We start from the raw sequence: 21198 nt of genomic DNA, 5'->3' as shown, positions 1-21198 counted from the left end.
GCTACAGAAATAAATAGCCAAAAATGTCAACAAATGAATGCCATGCAGTAGAGACAAACAGCTCTAAAGAAGAATGCATTCTTGTCCAGTTTAACAATAAACCAGACCATTTGCTTTTAAATATAAAAGGGAAAAAATGAAAACGAATACCCATTTTTCTCTTTCATTTTTTATGCAATCATTCTTGCACCTGCTTTCAGAAGGAAGCAAAGAATGTGATCTTTTATACTAATGCTCCAAGGGTTCTAGAAATAAGTTAATTTAGTAAAATTGATTCAATTTTTTTGTGATAAATAGTACTTGCTATAAATAATTCCTTGAAAGGTAAAAATATTTTAACAGTGCAAAACATGAGACTCGATTACTGGTCAATTATAGATTAAATATTATCATTCTTCATTCAATGTACACCTGATAGTACCTGACATTTTAGTTATACTTCCACAAGGCAGGGTGGTTTAATAATACTGGTCAGGATTATTGTTCTTTCTCTGTATAACACTTCTTTACTGGCTACTCCAGTACTTGCTAAGCTGTTGGATAACAAATGGAAAAATATCACATCACAGGCAATATTTATCTACCGAGCAGGCAAAACAAGAAAATGGAACCCAGGCTTAGCATCCTCTAGTGTTACTCAATCAAGGCAAATTATTTATTGTCTTCTGCCCAGGAGGTCCCATGGGGCATGAAATATTGATTTAGGAATTTTCTGGGCATGAATGACTGTGTGTTGCAATTGTGTCCTTTTTTTTAATCCCTTGATAATATATGGTAAATTGTTTCTATATATGCTGTGATGAGGCTGAATAACAAATTAAACCTGGCTATTTAATACACATGAAATGTAAACACTAAACTCTTCATACTAACTTAGGGCTATAAAAGGTCACCCCATGGCGTGCAGGATTGCACAATGCACTGTTCACATCCTTGTCTAGAGTCATCTCTTCCTTCATCTCACAATGGCATGGCCCCTGCTGCATCCCCTAGGTCCCGATTCCAACTTCCCAAGTGGAATTGGGAGAGCCGGAGTGTTCTTTATGGTTCACTTGGGGATTCTCAAAGCCAGGACTTTGGGTGGGAGGTTCTAGATATTGGGAAAGAGCTAAAGCTGGGCTAAGAGGGAATTTGTGGCGAAGAGGAGGAGCTATTCATGACCCAAGCAGCAGAAAATGAGTCTGGAGCAACTGTAAAGCAAAAAGCCAAGAAGCAGGAAGGATGGCAACATGCAAAGTTATTTCATCAGTGGAAAATCTTTGCTTTGTACCATTCTATAGGTCCATGTAATACCCAATATTAAAAGTGAGGGCCACACATTAATGCATGGCATCAGTATCTATTTGTTTGTTTGATTTACTCATTGGTACTTCTCATGTAAGAAACAGCACAGCAGTTACGATGAAGACTCTGGAATCAGATGACCTGGGTTTTAAGCCAGCCTCTGCTACTTTCTAAGAATGAGATTTTAACCAAATCATTTAACCTCCTTTGGCCTCAGCTCCTCATCTCTAAAAAGACGATAAAGTGTCTCCTTTGAAGAGAGCTGGCCTGAGAATGGAGACCACACTGAGGAACAGATAGAGCCAAGAGCTGGACAGAACTAGCTGGCCCCTGAGGACGTGGTTTGAGTTCCTGCTTTCAACCTTGCCTCAATGGAGTGCCCTCTGGATCTTCTGATTTTATGAGGTGATCAATTCTGTCTTTGGTTTATTTAAATGTAAATTAGTTTGTATTGGATTTACAACCAAATTACAGTGGACTTGGTTTACATGATCCTCTTGGTTGCCACTGACCTTCTATACGTAGAAGACAACCAATATATACTTACTGAATGTATGAATGAGCTAAAATTTATTTTTTTAAAAAAACCTCTTGAAACCCATGAATTTAGTCTCCTGTGCATTATCGTACCATCCTAGGCAATTCAAGTTCAATTTAAGTGTGTCCACATAGGAGCACATCCTTCTGTAGAGAAACACATGATGCAGCCCTGAGGGTCTTGCTGGATGAACTGAATGGCTAAGAAAACTGCAGGGAGAGACCAGAGATTGAGCTCAGAAGACCTGAGTTCTTTTCAACAGAACTAACACCATGGTCTGCTCAGTCTCTTGACCTCTCCGAGCACCATTCTTGATGCACAAGATGAGAAGAATAATGTCTACCTATAGGGTAGTTGTTAAGCTCAAAGGAGCTCATTTACATGAGAGCTAAGAATGAAACAAATGTAGTTTGTTGGCTTCCCCCACATATTCCCATTTCAATTGGTGATGGATACACACCTGCCAAATCATGAGCCTAAAGGTGTTAACTTTTTTTTTTCCTAATAAAATGCACAACGGTAGTCGCATTCCAGAAGGCTATGTGTCAACACACGCGATCATATCTGGGTCTTGGGTGTGACCTTTGGCCGAATACTCAGTGTCCTCGAGGGTCTGTAAAAGGAAAAGGTTCCACTGGCGCGTTCTCTCCAAGGTTCCCTTCAGCTCTGCTATCCCAGGGCTCCTGAGGGCAGCGGCAAGGGCTGTGCTTAAGGCAAGTTCCTAACAGGCCCTCGGGCCACTCCTGCATCTCAGCACCTGGCAGCCTCCCCCCTTGGGTGTTTTTGGTGGGCGTGACTAGAAGCACCTGCTCCTGGGCCCTTTTTGCATCTTGCTGCAGTCCCCTCCTGTGAAGGGCGCCGCTTTGCAGTTTCCTCGCTCTTCCCTCGGGTGTTCTTTCTGAGATCCGGTTTCAATCCTCGAGTGTGTAGACCTCGGGTCCCCTTACAACTCTCCAGAGCTCCGTGTGCATGTGTGCGAGAGGGAGAGAGCCAGGGAGAGACCCAGGTGACGAGACGAGGCTCCCGGGCTCCAGTTACTGGCCCGCAGGGCCGGGGCACTGCGTCGCCCAGCGTGCGGCGGGGCCCGGGAGCGCCGCGGCCCCTTTAAGAGCCGGGCCCAGGCCGTCCCCGGGACCGCGGGAGCCCAGAGCGCGGGCGCCGCGGAGGAGTTGGGAGCCGGCGCAAAAGTTTCCTCCCAACTCCGGCCCCGTGCACCGCCGCCGCCGCCGCCCACTCCAGCCCCGGGCCTGGGGCCGGCCCAGCCACTGCCGCCAGGGCCAGGGCCAGGGCCAGGGCCAGCGACAGGGCAGGGCCGGCAGTTTCGCTTTGGTGGGCGCGGAGCAGCCGCCTGGGCCGGGCAGGAGTAGGAGCGGGAGGAGGAGGAGGAGGAGCCGGGCCGCGGAGCTGCCGCGTCCAGGGCGGCCGGGCACCTGGGAGGTAACCCCTTTGCGCGGCCGCCCCTCCCCGATTCCCGCCACCTGCCGCCTGGCCAGGTGGAAGGGGCGCTGCCGCGAGCCTCCGGGCCTCAGGGTGTTCCGGGGAGCGGCGCCTCGGGTCTCCGGGCCCACCCGCCCTGGGCGTCCTCCGACAGTGGGGGCTGCGCCCGCGGGGTCAGACACCTGTTCGGCCCGGTCGCCGGGGGCCAGGATGAAAGTGACCGTGTGCTTTGGCAGGACGGGCATCGTGGTGCCCTGCAAGGAGGGCCAGCTGCGCGTCGGCGAGCTCACCCAGCAGGCGCTGCAGCGGTACCTGAAGACCCGGGAGAAGGTGAGCGCGGCGCGGAGGAGGGGGGCGCGGCTGCAGCCAAGGCACCTGCCAGGTGCGACCCGGTGGCGACACTCGGGATGCAGAAAACCCAGGGGATTATGGGGCATTGCCTGTAGCTGCAGCTGTTGTCTATTGCTAATTAATATCAGTGATCTGGGTGTCTGGGTATTTGTGGGCCTTGAGCTCCGAGGGTCGTGGGTGGACCGGCAGCATTGGAATCTCTTGGGAGCTCCTTAGAACTGCGCAATATGGGGACTTACTCCAAACCCACCGACTCAGGATCCGCTCTTTAACGAGATCCCCAGGTGATTGGAATGCCCACTGAAGTTTGAGAACCACTGGTTTAGAACTTGTTTGAGGGAACGTCCTAAAAGGTGCTGCTCACCTAAGTGATTTTTGACCCATTAAGGCCCGCCTCGCTTAGGCTCCTTGGAGTTAGAAAGTTGATTGTGCAAGTGACACATACTCGGAAGTTACAAATGATGGGGCCTTTGGAGTTTCAGCCTTGTGAGCTGCCCTGTCTCAGTGACTTGGGCAGGAACTCAGGTGGGAGAATGCTCTTTGCTTAGCCAACCTGTCTACATTTTGAGTGTTTTCAGTTTAATGTCACAGATTCTATGAGCATTTACTATGTGTGTGGGCTGTTGTCAGGTCCTGAGTGACTATTAAAATGAGAAAGACGTTGCTAGCTCTGTAGCTGAAGTCAGGAACAAGTATAAATTAGGTGACAATTTTTTTTTAACTGTGCAGTACATGTTGAGAAAATATCTGACACTAGAACTTATGCCAAGTATTTGGGTAACATTGGGCCTCTGGGACTTCCTCAGTGAAATTTTTAAATGAAGGCATTGAATAACCTTTTAATTTTTTAAATCTTCACATGGAACATTTTGTATGTCCCAAATCCTCCTCAAACAGGGCAAGTCACAAATTCTTGTTTTAGCGGCCAATGGTTCTTTTAATAGTTGGTCTCATGCCATGTGACTAAAATAGTGGGTTGGTCAATCTAGTGATGGAAAAATGTAAGTTTTAATTGCTTTTAACTTCTTATCGGTTATCCAAAGCATAAAAGTAATTGTTTCTTACAAGTACATAGCTTAGGGGTTTAAGAAAATACTTGCACCTTCTTTGCCTGCATTAAGAATTACTATACAGAAAAAAAATTCAGCTCTGGACAAATACATGTGCATATTGCTTTGGATACTCAAGAACTGGAGGAGAGTACAATGAAAGGTCTATTAATATATTAAATATAACCCCTAAAGATGAACTCTTTACTGATGGAATTGAGGTAGAGGAGGGAAAAAATTAAAGTGGTTTATAAAGCTGTGTGAAAATCTACTGCAGTATTGTGTGTGTGTGTGTGCGCGTGCATATGTGTTTGCCATTGTTAAAATAGTGTTTGCTGTTTAAATCATGTAATTCAGTTAACTGAGATTTAAACAAGTAACCAATTGTCTATTAATTCATATTTCACTATTGAAAGTGAGCTAAGATTAATAGTAACAACATTACTCTAGACAGATTATTGAAATAGATCTCATTAAAGGATTGTCTTGCCAAATTGAAATTACTTTTTAACTATTAAATAATTTATGCCCTCAAATCTTGTGTATTTAGAAGTTTAGTACAGGGGGCTATCCAAGTAAGAGATAAACTACAAGCTTGTAAATAACATGAAGAGAACTAACCAGCTGATACTTAGTGCACTATAATTTGATCTTAAAAGGTGTTAAAAAGCTATTGACATTCTGGAATGGAAACGTAACTTACGATATCACAGAACAATGTAGTCGCATTGATCAGTTTACTATTATTACCAGACATATTTTTCTGTTTATATATTAGTGAATGTGACATTTAAAGGTCACCTGCAGCATATAAATCCTTCCTCTTTTTTTTGCTTTTAAAATTTCATTTTAAGAAGTAGTAAGTGATGATTTTCCCCTCCCCAAGTATTCTCCCATAGTTTCATTTTAAATAATATTGTAATCATAACAAGATTTAACTAATATTAAATGGTATTCATAATGGCACTAAAAGGTCAATAAATACTCTAACAAATTCCATGCTTTTATTCATTTTTTTAAATGAGAAAAGGCCAGAAATGTCAAAATTCAATTTGAAAAACAATGTGTAATAGATTCACTTTCTGTAAATCAGTGAAAGACATCTAAAAGGTTTGTATCCCTGGACCGCAAGGTTTAAGCCCCGCACTTCATAATAATCATCCCACTAACAAATAACATGTATTGTGCTTATTGTGTGCAGGCCCTGTTTTAGGAACTTTATGCTTATGACTTATTTCTCCCAACAACGTTAGGAGGTAGGTACTATTATTATCCCCATCTTACAAATCAGGGGAAAAAGAGACACTGAGACATGACAAGTAAGTGGTAGATTTGGGTTTAGAAACCAGGAACTGTGTCTCTAGATGTTTGCTCTCAGCCATTAACTGCATAGCCTACTACTATATATGTTGTTATGAATTGGAATTTATCCATATTATTTGTTTTTTAATGCTTGATTTAAGAAGACATTTCTATCTACTAACTGCTGTATCACATCAACCTAAAAATAGCAATTTTGCTTCTGGAATAGTGATGGGACATCCACAAGTTTCTCTTAATTATATATTTTATGAGGTCTACATGTAGAAAATCTAGTTTCTGAGGCAAATATTGTAGGATTTGCAAATCAACTATGAAAAATATTCCTCAGTCTAACTACAAGTGGGAAAATGGGCAAGATATTAGACATCCAGATGGCAAGTGCTATAAAGAACCAAATTTGATGGGAACATGAATGTAAAGTAAGTCCATTATTTTCTGAGGCACTGAGTAATGTAGATGGGAGAAAGACAGGTTTCAAGATTGAGGATGGAAATTGTGGTTTCTAAAGTTTGGAAAGTAAGCGAAGTCCAAGGATGCCATTCTAGATTTCGTGGACAGCGTGTGAGAAGTAACCACTACCTGTTGAGAACAAAGAAAACGTATTTGTGGAATGTTGGGAGCCCCCTGAATCAACATCAGATAAGGCCAGAGGTTGGTGCGATCCTGAAGATACAGGGGGAGCTTTTGGGAAGGCTTTGATTATGCCCTGAAGTCTGGGCCTTTGAGATTCCTGCCGCCATTTGATGAACTCCATTGGAAACGTGGTGGACTGAGAGGTGAGAACTGTGGGATTGCTTATCTCCAAATCCTGACACTTTATCAGTGTCCCAGCCTCCAAATCCAATTTAGTGAAGTTGTTAGTGGAGAAGTGATTATCTTCTTACGTGCTCATGGTGGGGATCATTGAGTAATTAGTTAAATTTATCATCAAAATTATGTGTCACAGGTGAATGGGTAACTGAGCTGTATCCTGCAGGGACTCTCAACCCTGGCTGAACTTCAGTCACCTCTAATTTTCACATTAAACACTTTAAACATTACAAATACCTGTGTCCCTTCCCCCGAGATTCTCATTCATTGGGTTAGGAGTGGGTCCTGGGCATAGGTATTTTAAAAAGCACTCCAGGTGATTCTAATGCCCAGCCAAGGTTGAGAATCACTACTCTAATCTTTTCGTATTGCTGAACTCATTGGATTTTAAACTCTTTTGATGGCAGATACTGTGTCTTAGATATCTACACAGCAATCTGTTATTAAGCAACAGAATAAGCACAATACATGTTATTTGTTAGTGGGATGATTATTACGAAGTGCAGGGCTTAAAACTTTGCTGTCCAGGGATTCAAACCTTTTAAGTGTCTTTCATTGATTTACAGAAAGTGAATTTATTACATTGTTTTTCAAATTGAATTTTGACATTTCTGGCCTTTTCTCATTTAAAAAAAAAAAAAACAAACAAACGAATAAAAGCATGGAATTTGTTAGAGGACCTTTTAGTGCCATTAGGAATACTCCTACTCCTACCCTGTACTCCTAACCTTGAAGAATTCTTCCTATAGAAGGTGCTCAAATAATTGCTTAAAGTGAACATTCATTTTATATAGACAATTGTCCCTTAGTATCCACAGGGGATTGGTTCCAGGACTTCCCTTGGATACCAAAATCTGCAGATGCTCAAGTTCCTGATGTAAAATGCTGCAGTGTTTGCATGTAATCTACACACATCCTCCTGTATACTTTAAGTCATCTCTAGATTATTTATAATACCTAATACAATGTAAAAGCTATTTAAACAATTATTATACTATACTGTTTAGGGAATAGTGACAAGAAAATTGTATGTGTTAAGTACAGATAGTTTTTTTTCTAAATATTTTTGATTTGTGGTTGGTTGAATCCGCAGATGCAGAATGCATGGATGCGGAGGGCCGACTGTGTGTGTGTGCGTGTGTGTGTGTGTGTGTATTCACTGAGGACGAAGTGAATAAGGGAAAGACTTGTCTGGTAATGAGGATGTATAGTGTGTTCGGGGTTGGAATGAATGAGAAATAAGAGCATTGAATTCGTGGGATAGTGGGCATGCTGGAATTTACAAAGGCCAATTTGGGGATCTGACCGTATATATGAGTACACCCTTTTTTAAAAAGGAAAAATTATATTTGATAGGGTTTTCGAGATGAATCTTTTCTGTATTCAGATATTTTGAATAATATGTTTGTTTTACAAGTTGAGGCAGCTTCCCAGAACTGGGAATAGTCTGATTAGACTAACAATTCCATTCCCTGATTAACTGTGGGATCAGAATCTAAGAGAATTTGTGTAGTAAGAAGAATCTGGTATGATAATGTGTGGGAGTAGCCTGGAGGAATAGGCTAGAACTCTTGAATTTCTAAACTTTTCAGGCTTTGATGCCTTGTTACCTAAATAGATTTTAAGGTTGTTGTATACATAAGCTAGGCCCAGACTGGATTCCTCAAATGCTTTTCAATTGATTGGGCACTGACTTACTTGAGTGCTTTATTTCCTATTCAGACCTCACTTCTTTACAGCATGTGGACAGAACTGACTCGCCATCAGTATTACACATGCTTCCAACTTGGTTTTGGTTCTGCTACTCAGCTTGCATTGAGCAGCTTCTAAGTTTGCAAACAGAGGGCTCGTGGGGCCTGCTGTGACCCACAGACATATTTTTGTAGGTCTGCTCAGTGTTCTATTTTGACTTAGTTGTCAGCGTTTAAATATTTTGAGATTTCATGCAAAACTCCAGATTCCTATCTTCTTTGGGGGAAAAGCAAATCGGAAGCTCTGACAATGCTGGGCTTTACTTTCCCACATAGCAACCGTCAGTTGGAGCTGAGACACCTCTGTTCTCTTTAGAAAGAATTATTAATGCTCCAGTCTCCATTATTGCTTCCCTGACAGTGAGGATAAGTTATTGTCATCATGCTTGACTATTTTTACTCTGTGCTTATTTTCTCACTTATGACCTTAATTCATGGTTGCTATTTGGCCTGCTGGTGGGCATTTGAGTTTGTGCTCCTGGATCTTCTCTCCCCTCCCTCCTCTTTCTCTTTACCTCCCTCTCACACACACATCCCCACACACCCTCTGTGTATAATCCATGCACATAGGGTTTGCTGAACCGGGTTTGGCTGGTTATCTGAGCTGAGTTAATTGCCCTGTGCGTGATTGGGAGCCACAGCCCTGATTTGTAGCTTGAGGCCCTGTGCTTAATCAAGTGGCTTAACCAGGAATTCATTCCCAGGGTGTTCTGTGCCACAGATTCCCTTTGAGGAAGTTGGGCAAATGGTAATGTTGTCAGATTTTTGTGAGACTATTTTCTGAGTGGACTGTTAAAAACATCTGAGGAGTGTGTTAAACATTCAGAGCCTTGGGCCTTTCTTGGAAAATCTAAAGCAATGTAGTGCAATAGAACTTTCTGGGATGAAGAGATGTTCTAGATCTGCATCTTTCAAGAGGGCAGCCACTAGACACATGTAGTTGTTAAGTATTTGAAATGTGCCTAGTGCAACTGAGGAACTGAATTTTAAATTTTACTTTAAATGTAAATCGCCACAAATGGCTTGCCTCAGTGGACAGTTCAGATCCAATGCTCTTCTGATGGGTTCTGTCAGCTGCTTTTGAAAACTACTGGCTTAAAGACCAGATCCCAGGCAGTCCTTAGCTTGATGTTGCTACTCAGTTCTGTTGAGAACTCTGCCATCAGAAAGGGATCTTCAGCTGCTCTTTGGTATCCACAGGTGGTAGAGAGAGCCTTTAAACCGTAAATGCCCCACCTAGACACTAGCACAAAAACTAGCTGCGTTGGAGAGTAAGCCCAGGCCGGCCTTAGTTTATACCTTTGGTGCAACAGGCTGAGGATGTACATCCTCTGTCTCTGGTACTGGGCAGAGAGTGGGCCAAGAAGGAGCAGTGAACAAAAATCTGGGCCATTTTTAGTGAGATTCAGATGCTTCTCGACTGATAGAAATACTAAACATCTTCAGTTTAATTAAGTCCCAGCTATTTATCCTTGTTTTTATTGCATTTGCTTTTGGGTTCTTGGTCATGAAATCCTTGCCTAAGCCAATGTCTAGAAGGGTTTTTCCAATGTTATCTTACACAATTTTATAGTTTCAGGTCTTAGATTTAAATCCTTGACCCATTTTGAGTTGATTTTTGTATAAGGTGAGAGATGAGGATCCAGCTTCGTTCTCCTACATGTGGCTTGCCAGTTATCCCAGCACCATTTGTTGAATAGGGTGTCCTTTCCCCACTTAATGTTTTCGTTTGCTTTGTTGAAAATCAGTTGGCTGTAAGTATTTGGTTTCTCTATTTCTGTTCCAGTGGTCTATGGGCCTATTTTTATACTAGTACCATGCTGTTTGCTGACTGTGGTCTTATAGTATAGTTTGAAATCAGAGCTTTTCCTTGGCAAAAGGAACAGTCAGCAGTGTAAACAGACAGCCCACAGAGTGGGAGAAAATTTTCGCAATCTATACATCTGACAAAGGACTAATATCCAGAATCTACAATGAACTCAAACAAATTAGCAAGGAAAATAACCAAACAATCCCATCAAAAAGAGGGCTAAGGACATGAATAGACAATTCTCAAAAGAAGGTGTAGAAATGGCCAACAAACATGAAAAAATGCTCAACATCACTAATGATCAGGGAAATGCAAATCAAAATCACAATGCGATACCACCTTACTCCTGCAAGAATGGCCATCATCAAAAAATCAAAAAAAAAAAATAGGTGTTGGTGTGCATGTGGTGAACAGTGAACACTTCTGCACTGCTGATGGGAATGTAAACTAGTACAACCACTATGAAAAACAGCGTGGAGATTCCTTAAAGAACTAAAAGTAGAACTACCATTTGATCCAGCAATCCCACTACTGGGTATCTACCCAGAGGAAAATAAGTCATTATACGAAAAAGATACTTGCACATGCATGTTTAGCAGCACACTTTGCAACTGCAAAAGCATGGAACCAACCCAAACGCCCATCAGTCAACGAGTGGGTAAAGAACCCATGGTGTGTGTGTGTGTGTGTGTGTGTGTGTGTGTGTATATATATATATATAAAGGAATATGCCTCAGCCATTAAAAAAAGAGTGAATTAATGGCATTTGCAGCAACCTGGATGAGATTGGAGACTATTATGGCAAGTGAAGTAACTCAGGAATGGAAACCCAAACATTGTATGTTCTCACTCATAAGTGGGAGTTCTCACTGACACAAAGGACTTCAGGGACTCAGGGAGAAAGGGTGGGAAGGGCGTGAGGGATAAAAGACCACAAATTGGGTGCCGTGCATACTGCTCGAATGATGGATGCACCAAAATCTCACAAATCATCACTAAAGAACTTAGTCATGTAATGAATCACCACCTGTTCCCCAATAATTTATGGAAATGAAAAAAAATTTTAAAAATACTGAACATCTTAAGCACATGCTTCCTGGAACCTACACTCTCCTGACTTTTTTCCTATCTATTGTCCATTCTCAGGCTCTTTGGTGGTTCCTTCTTTCCTCCTCTACCTCTTAGCACTACAGTACCCCAGGACTTAATTCTTAAATCTCCACCTGTCTCTCTCTACTTACAGTAATATGGTTCCAAATACCACTGGGGTAGCTCCAGCCCAGGTCTCTTCCTTGAACTGCCAGCTCTATATACAGCTTTCTTGACCCTTTGCCTGGACATCTGGTAGGCATCTTTTACTTATAGCTTGACCCCAAATGAATTCCTAATCCCCAACTCCAAATCAAGTCCTCCTGCGATCTAAGCATGTCATTAAATGGCAAGGCCATCTTTCTAGCTGTTCACCAGAAATGCTTGTCATCATCCTTGACCAACGTTTTTCTCTCATGATCCACATACAGTCAGTCTGCAAATCTGGTTGACTCTGCTCTCATACTAGATTTGGAATCTGACTACTTTTCAGTCTCTTTCCTGTTGGTATACTGGAGCTTGATTTTTATTATTTTTTTCTTTAGATAGACTTTAGTGTCTCCATTTCTGCCCCCAAGACTCCCACATTACTGTCTCTCCTTAACACAAAAGCTAGAGTGATAATTTAAAATTCTAGTCAGTTCATATCATTCTTGTACCGAAGATCTTCCGATGGCACACATCTCTCCTAAATGGCCTTGGAAGTGCTACATGATCTGACTATCTGTGCAGAAAAAAGTTAGCATAGCAGGCCTGAGACTGCTATCCTTAGAAAGCCCTGCTTGTGAAGCCGGGCCTTGGCTGGTGGCATCTAGCAAGTTAGATTTGTGGAGGGCTACCATCATTCCCTTATCGGAATGGCTCACTGTGCAAAACTGTTACTGCAAACAACATGGCTTATGCCGAACACCTGCTCTTTTTCTGGGAGTCTGGAATTTTTGTACACGCTAAGCAGAAGGTGCCTATGTGATCAGTCTGCAGTAAAAACCTTGGGTGCTGAGTCACTAATGAGTGTTCCTGGTAGGCAACATTTCACACATGTGGTAAGAACTCACTGCTGGGGGAATTAAGCAAGTCCTCTGCACTAAGGGAAGACCCTTGGAAGCTTGTGCCTGGTTTCCTCCAGACTTCACTCTGAATGCCAGTTTCTTTTGCTGATTTGGCTTTGTATCTTTTCACTAATAAATTATATCCACAAAGGGCCTGGCACGGTGGCTCACACCTGTAATCCTAGCACTTTGGGGGCCAAGATGGGCGAATCACCTGAGCTCAGGCGTTCAAGACCAGCCTGGGCAACTTGGTGAAACCCCGTCTCTACTAAAAATACAAAAATTAGCCAGACGTGGTGGCACACACCTGTAATCCCAGCTACTTGGGAGGCTGAGGAGGAGAATCGCATGAACCTGGGAGTTGGAGATTGCAGTGAGCTGAGAGTGCATTACTGCACTCCAGCCTGGGCAACAGAGCGAGACGTTGTCTTAAAAAAAGTTTATATCTGTGAGTATGAATGTATGCTGAGTTCCTTGAGTTCTCTTGGTGAATCATAGAACCTGGAAGGTCTTGGGGACTCCAGCACCCTATCTTTTACCTCTCTGACCTCATCATCTACCACACAGCTGTCTCTTCTCCTGCCTGAGTCATACTGATCTCTTGTCATGTTATTCAAGCGTGCCAGACAGACTCTTACCTCGTGCTATTTTCTCTCTTCCCAAAATATTTTCTCTCAGTTATCCACCTATCTGCTTCTTTCATAGTTTCCGTCTTAAATAATTGTTTTCTTCTTCAGGAAGCCTTCCTGACCACCCTATTTATAATTATAACCTTCTGACCACCCTTTCTATTGCCCTTCCCTGATTTAGTTCTATCTACAGACCATATTCTTCCTACCATACCACTTATTTTAACTGTATTTCTTGTCTCCACCACTAGAATATTAACTTCAATAAAGGTAGAGATACTTGTCTCTTTTGTTCATTTCTGAACCCTTAGCTCCTAGGAGAGTACCAGGTCATAGTAGGGTATCAGTAAGTTCTTTTCAAAGAAGTAATTCTTTTACCATGCATCCGTCACCACCTATTGCAGCTATCTCTTGTTGTATTACAAACTGTCACCAAAATATAGTAGCTGAAAATACCACTCAACAACATGTTTGTGTAGGTCAGGAATTTGGACCAAGCACATGGGGGAAGTCTCTGTGTGATGTTTTCTAGGTCTGGGGTGCTCAAGATGGCATCTTCACTCACATGTCTAGTGCCTCAGCTAGAATGGCTCTAGTAGCTGTGAAGATAAAGCAGCCACTCTCTGGTTTTGATGAGTTTCATGGCTTCCTGGATGATAAGGCACACACGTGAATAAGCCAGTTTTGCTTTAGTGGTATGTTTGCGGGGATACAATATAGACAAATAATGCCCTTTGAAAGAGAAGACTGTGAGGCCATTTTGAAAGATGATGAGGAATTTTCCAGGAGAAAAGTGAGATAAGACATTCTAGGTGGAGGGAAGAAAGTGGTTGAGGGAGTTGTGAAAAGTTGAGCATAGCCTGGAGAGGAGTGGGTGCACACAATAATTTGGACCAGATGGTGATGGTCCTTGGGTGCTGCCCTAAGGGATTTTCATGCTGTCTTAATGTAGCTCTCCATTTTATTACAAGTATACTCACATTTTGCTTAATTTGCATGAGTTTAAAAATGTGTGTATAAACTTAAAATGGAGGATTTTCAGAAAATTGGGGAATAAATTACCTAACTTTGTAGTACGTCTGTTAAGGCCTCATCACTCGCTTGGTTATGCTGGTTTTCACATCTTCTCCTGCAAAACTGTTTTTAACAAAATTATCAAGATATAGTAGCTAAAGGCCATGGTTACCTTTTACTTCTTGTTTTTGATGATGTCCCACCTTTTAAAACTCTCTACTCATGGGCTTTTCAGGATTTTTTTTTTTTTGAGACAGAGTCTCACTTAGGGGCTTTTCAGGATTTTTAAACATCTGTCTTCTTTTAGTCTTCACAGATGCCCTCTCTACCATATTCTTGTATGTTGGTACACTGGGGTTCTGGCCTTGTCCTCCATGGGATCTCATTCACCACATGGCTTCACCTACCCACAAATACACACTTCTAGCCCTGTACTTGCTCTAGACCCCAATATCTGCCTGCCTCTGGACTTCATTACCTGGATGTCCCACAGACAATTCAAGCCCCCTCTATTCTCTGTGAATCTGCTTGCTCCATTCCCTGTAGCCTGTTACTGTGCACATGGCACCATCATTCACTTGGTTGTCTAATCCAAAAACCTGGATATCCTTCACACCTCCCTCATATTCCACCACATGTCCAGTTGCTCAGAAATTTCCTTTGATGCTTTGAAGTGATCTCTCTTGGATCTGCTTCCTCCTTATCGTCTCTGCATCCCAAGAACAGAGAGTAAGTCTTATTTATTTTCTTATCTCTGTTTTTAGCACAGTATTTGATATATAGTATAGATACTATAAATGCTTGCTAAACTATGTCAAATTCCACATTTTTAAAATAAAAATGAGAATGAGCTTGTAGTCAACATGGTGTTTGTAAGTTTGGGGTCTTTATATATGGTAGATATACATATTTTTAAATATAAATGCAACTTTTCTCTTGATTATCTTCAAATGCCTCAACATCTCCACATTTGCTGTAGGCAGTAGTTTAGTGGTCCATTATATCTGCCACACTGATTGTCTTAAATAACAGTTTCAAATTCTGACAGGTTGACTTGCTTCTTAGATTTTTCAGACTGAGTGCTCTGTAGTTCTGGATTTCCCATGAAGCAACATAATGTTTTTGCTTCATGCAGGTTTGTGTGATGCAGTCTCTTGTGTTTGAATAATGTTTGATTTTCAGCATTCATTAATTTCATGTTGATTTTAAAATTATCTGGATTATCACAATTTTGATGGATTCTTTATTTTTGACAGGCATGGTATCTCTGTCTTAGGAGCTACTAAAATTGAGCCTGCCCCCTGTTGCTGGGCTCAACCATTTTGATTGCTGGACACTCATTTTTTGGATTGCAATGTGGTGGAATTGCAGGATATCAAGACAGGCCGGTTAAAAAGGTTTTCTCTCAATTTAGTCTCTATCAGATGCATTGCCAAGTATCTTCCAGATAAATGTGTACTGCATTGCTCTTGTCTGCTGCCTCAAGTTGAGGATGTTAAACTCAACTTACAGGGACGGGTCAACTTACAGAGTTGTCCCTGTTTGCAGATGACATGATTGTGTATTTAGAAAACCCCGTAATCTCCATAAGCTGATAAGCAACTTCAGCAAAGTCTGAGGATACAAAATCAGTCTTCAAAAATCACAAGCATTCCTATACACCAATAACAGACAAACAGCCAAATCATGAGTGAACTCCCATTCACAATTGCTAGAAAGAGAATACAATACCTAGGAATCCAACTTACAAGGGATGTGAAGGACCTCTTCAAGGAGAACTACAAAACACTGCTCAACAAAATCAAAGAGGACACAAACAAATGGAAGAACATTCCATGCTCATGGATAGGAAGAATCAATATTGTGAAAATGGCCATACTGCCCAAGGTAATTTATAGATTAAATGCTATCCCCATCAAGCTACCAAGGACTTTCTTCACAGAATTGGAAAAAACTACTTTAAAGTTTATATGGAACCAAAATGAGCCCTCATTGCCAAGTCAATCCTAAGCATAAAGAACAAAGCTGGAGGCATCACGCTACCTGATGTCAAACTATACTACAAGGCTACAGTAACCAAAACAGCATGGTACTGGTACCAAAACAGATACAGACCAATGGAATGGAACAGAGGCCTCAGAAATAACACCACACATCTATAACCATCTGATCTTTGACAAACCTGACAAAAACAAGAAATGGGGAAAGGATTCCCTATTTAATAAATGGTGCTGGGAAAATAGGCTAGTCATATGTAGAAAGCTGAAACTGGATCCCTTCCTTACACCTTATACAAAAATTAATTCAAGATGGATTAAAGACTTAAATGTTGGACCTAAAACCATAAAAGCCATAGAAGAAAACCTAGGCAATACCATTCAGGACATAGGCATGGGCAAGGACTTCATGACTAAAACACCAAAAGCAATGGCAACAAAAGCCAAAATTGACAAATGGGATCTAATTAAACTAAGCTTCTGCACAGCAAAAGAAACTACCATCAGAGTGAACAAGCAACCTACAGAATGGGAGAAAATTTTTGCAATCTACCCGTCTGACCAAGGGCTAATATCCAGAATCTACAAAGAACTTAAGCAAATTTACAAGAAAAAAACAACCCCATCAAAAAGTGGGCAGAGGATATGAACAGACACCTCTCAAAAGAAGACATTTATGCAGCCAACAGACACATGAAAAAGTGCTCATCATCACTGGCCATCAGAGAAATGCAAATCAAAACCACAATGAGATACTACCATCTCACACGTTAGAATGGCATCATTAAAAAGTCAGGAAACAACAGATGCTGGAGAGGATGTGGAGAAATAGGAATGCTTTTACATTGTTGGTGGGACTCTAAACTAGTTCAGTGGAAGACAGTGTGGCAATTCCTCAAGGACCTAGAGCTAGAAGTATCATTTGACCCAGCGATCCCATTACTGGGTATATACCCAAAGGATTATAAATCATGCTACTATAAAGACACATGCACACGTATGTTTATTGCAGCACTATTCACAATAGCAAAGACTTGCAACCAACCCAAATGTCCATCAATGATAGACTGGATTAAGAAGATGTAGCACATATACACCATGGAATACTATGCAGCTATAAAAAAGGATGAGTTCATGTTCTTTGTGGGGACATGGATGAAGCTGGAAACCATGATTCTGAGCAAATTATCACAAGGACAGAAAACCAAACACTGCAAGTTCTCACTCATAGATGGAAATTGAACAATGAGAACACTTGGACACAGGGTGGAGAACATCAAACCCTGGGGCCTGTCATGGGGTGGGGGGTGGGGGGGAGGGATAGCATTGGGAGAAATACCTAATGTAAATGATGGGTTGATGGGTGCAGCAGACCAGCATGGCACATGTATACCTATGTAACGAGCCTGCATGTTGTGCACATGTACCCTAGAACTTAAAGTATAATAATAAAATGTTCCATGTACTCAGTGAGGTCTCAGTCAGACTTCCAATTAGGGGATTCTGTGTGAGGATTGCCTGTAACAATCTGATCATCTAAAAGTCACTTAAGTCACATGGAGGAAGATTTAGACAGTGGCTTTGGGTCAGTATTGTGTTTTCTGCTGAGGATATAGAATAAAATAAGATACAGCTTCTGCCACCAGTGGGCTTATAGATTTAACAGGCATAGAGGAGCATGGAAACAAACAGGGCATGGTATGATCAAGGGGCTTTGGGGCAAGGGGAGGTGGGGAAGTTGAGCAGGTTTCACTCCATGAGCTGTACCTTGCCAGGGGTTTGAAGGATGCATGGACAGTTGCCAGGGCAGTAGGAGTGGAAGATGGGGCAGGACATGAGGGAGGGGTGGGGGCAGCCTACCACTGTTTGAAGGTAAACATGTATGTTTTGTTTGAAGGAGGAGGTTGGGGAGAAGAGGATAGAATTGTGGGAAGTTTCTCCAGGACGGTTGTGGAAGGGGGGGTAGTAGGGAATGAGTAAGGGTCAAAGCCAGAGTAAAGGAAGCATTCGGGGCAGGATGGAGATATTGTTGGACCTACCTTTTTTACTGATTGCCCTAGAGAGTGGAGATAGAGGGAGCTGGGACTGGAGGTGGAGGAACTGGCTCAGGTCCTGCTGTGGGAGTGGAGGTTAGAAGTATTGAAGCAGAAGCAGAAATGAGCTTTGAGGTTTAGGGGGCAAAGTAATTAGGCTTGGGGGTTGACTCTAAGTGGGAAGAGAAGTGTAGGTGGAGCTGGGGAGAGGGAGCAATCTCTCAGACATTTCAGTGAATATGCCTGTGTTCTAGCCACCCAGGCCTGGGGTTCCGAGATAACTAAGACATGGCTTTTGTTCTACAGAACCTGATAGATAGGGATAGGAGAGGTGGGAGACTGAGAACAGATGAAATGGTTGGTGAGCTGTGTGAGGGCCTGGAGAAATCAGAAATCCTGAGTTCATAAAGATGCCAATCTTTTGCACCAGTTGTTCAGCATTGGATTAGAGCCTTGATTCAAGGTTGGGATTAGAAGTTAGATGTGGGAACAATCTGGTGCTCAGAAATAAAAGTTGTTAGGCTCAGTTAATGAAAGTGTAAATTGATATGGGTGGCTTTTAGACTTTGGTAGTCACAGTGGCTGGAAATCTTCCTTTGCTCCTCCGGACCAACTCTTGTCCCTTTTCCAGTCCCCTCTGTGACCAAGGAGGCTGAGCTGAGTGGACTTTCTTGCCCTGTGGCTTCTAGTTAGGCTTAGTCATTGGGGAGGCTCCAGTGAGAGAACAAGAGGGTGGGCAGCTCCATTCCTGCCAGGTCACTGTGGGCTGGCTGCTTCCCTTTCCTAAAGGTCACAGCTCCAGCCCTATGGGCTCGGCCCTTGTATTTTTTTTTTTTTTTTTTTTTTTTTTTTGAGACGGAGTTTTGCTCTTTTCACCCAGGTTGGAGTACAGTGGCGTGATCTTGGCTCACTGCAACCTCTGCCTCCAGGGTTCAAGTGATTCTCCTGCCTCAGCCTCCCGAGTAGCTGGGATTACAGGCGCATGCCACCACGCCCGGCTAACTTTTTGTATTTTTAGTAGAGACGGGGTTTTGCCATGTTTGGCAGGCTGGTCTCGAACTCCTGACCTCAGGTGATCCACCAGCCTCGGCCTCCCAAAGTGCTGAGATTACAGGCATGAGTCACCATGCCCGGCCATCTCCCCTGTATTAAGGTCACTCCTTCCCCTGGCCTGTTGGGTCTCAAACAATGGCAAGGGATTGCCGCTGTTAGGAGCGTTGTCCCTTGATGGTTTACTGCCAATGTTTGGACTAGTAAAGACAGTAAGAAATATTTGCCTGCATGACTCAGTATCTACGCACATCTGTGCACGTGTGTGCGCGCACACACACACCCCTGCCTGAAAAAAAGTTTCAGGAGAGTACTTACCTTTACTGTGAATGATGCCCTCTGATTTCTAAATTCTGTTTTGTTTTACTGAAAAAGTAGTTGGGGTGTGCTAAATTGATTTCACTAATGGGTTAGGGCCCATAGTAAAAAAACCACTGGAGCTTCCTAATGTTTATGGACACAGGATGGACCATCAGATTAAGTGACTCAGAAATCCTCACAGCGCTAAGATCTGATTGCTTATAGATTTAACCAAAGTGTGAGGCTGAAGTTAAACTTCTAAAATGAAGTTAAACTCCTAAAATCAAATGTACATTGTAGGTGTTAATACGTGAATTTTTCTGTGGATTATAATGTCACGTACCTTATATGTGTAATAGAGATAATTTTTGGATCTTGAGACTTGTGCATGGCTACTGTGTGAGCTAAGAGTCATCCTGGCCCAGAAGTCCCTGTAGCTTTATAAAATCTTGGAGAAACTGAAAGAGTTTTACTTGTCAGCTTGTGTTTCTTTTGTCATGACATAGTAATAGTATTGGTAACTTTAAATATTAGGTCTGAATTACTTCCTTTTGTAGAAAAGAGTTGAGGAAGTGTAAGATGGATAAATAATCCTTGGCTTTGCATTTATAGACACATTTGTAGAGATTCAGTGGGCTTGAGTTTTGACAGCAGTGTTTGATCAGAAACATTTTCCCAGAACCTTAAAAAAAAAAAACTGCAGTTCAAATATTTCTAGTAAAAAAAAAAATTTTTTTTTTTTGGTTGCTGTACATAGATTTGCATTTCCAGTTTTTCTCTCTCTTATTTCACTTTTGTCTGTGGCTGAGGAAGGGTCACTTGGTAAATGCGGCTATGGGTCGTAAGGAGTCCCTCACTCTATTGCTCTGTGTTTCCTGGGGCTGCTATGACAACGTACCACAAACTGGGTGGTTTAAAACAAGAGAGATTTATTTTCTCACAGTTCTAAAGGCTGGAGGTTCAAATTTAAGGTGTTGGCAAGGCCATGCTTCCTTCAAAACCTCTAGAGAAGGATTCTTTCTTGCTTCTTCCAGCCTCTGGCAGTCCAGGGCATTTCTGAGCTATGGCAGCATAACTCCAATCTCTGCCTCCGTTTTTACATGCCATCTTCCCGCTGTCTCTCTCTCTCTCTGTCTCTTCTCCCTTTATAAGGACACCAGTCGTACTGGATTAGGGTTCACCCTAATGACCTCATCTTAATTTGATTCCATCTGTAAAGACTCTGTTTCCAAATAAGGTCACATTCATAGGTATGGGTTGGGGGACTGGGATCTCAACATACTGTGTTTTGGAGGATAACACACTTCAACCCATAATAATGGCAATTTGTTTTTAATGCATTTTTTCTTGCTTTTCCACTAAGACATATTGGGGGAATTCTGTTGATTTCCCCATTGCCTTTCTTACAATGTTACTCTCTTTATTTCTCATATTTTTTTGCTCCAAATAGTCCACATATAATATTCATTCTGTATTATTGAGAATTGGAGGTTATTGGTCTGATTGACTTGTCTACTACCTTCTCCATGTAAACATTTTGGTATCTGCTTCCTTGTTCTCATTTACCTTTTCAGGTGACACTTTTGAGACTCATGTATGTCCTAAATTCTATCTCATGTCACATCCTTTGTGATCTGCTTTATTTTTTATTTTTTGAGACAGAGTCTTGCTCTGTCGCCCAGGC

At 42.1% G+C, this 21198-nt stretch overlaps 1 protein-coding gene across 1 annotated transcript in view; it reads left to right on the top strand.

The window, feature by feature from the left end:
- The first annotated feature begins 3055 nt into the window (after positions 1 to 3055).
- The window catches only part of PARD3B (par-3 family cell polarity regulator beta), a 1040345-nt gene continuing 1022202 nt past the window's right edge, over positions 3056 to 21198 (top strand). Inside the window, exon 1 of the mRNA XM_032754819.2 lies at positions 3056 to 3589. Coding sequence (XP_032610710.1) covers positions 3470 to 3589 — 120 coding nt within the window. The 5' untranslated portion in view covers positions 3056 to 3469. The remainder of the gene's footprint in view (positions 3590 to 21198) is intronic.

Source organism: Hylobates moloch, unplaced genomic scaffold (assembly GCF_009828535.3).
Source record: "Hylobates moloch isolate HMO894 unplaced genomic scaffold, HMol_V3 SCAFFOLD_1, whole genome shotgun sequence".
In the NCBI taxonomy this organism is placed as follows: Eukaryota; Metazoa; Chordata; class Mammalia; order Primates; family Hylobatidae; genus Hylobates; species Hylobates moloch.
The sequence above is the reverse complement of the archived record's forward strand: the minus strand, read 5'-3'. Positions and strand labels throughout refer to the sequence as shown.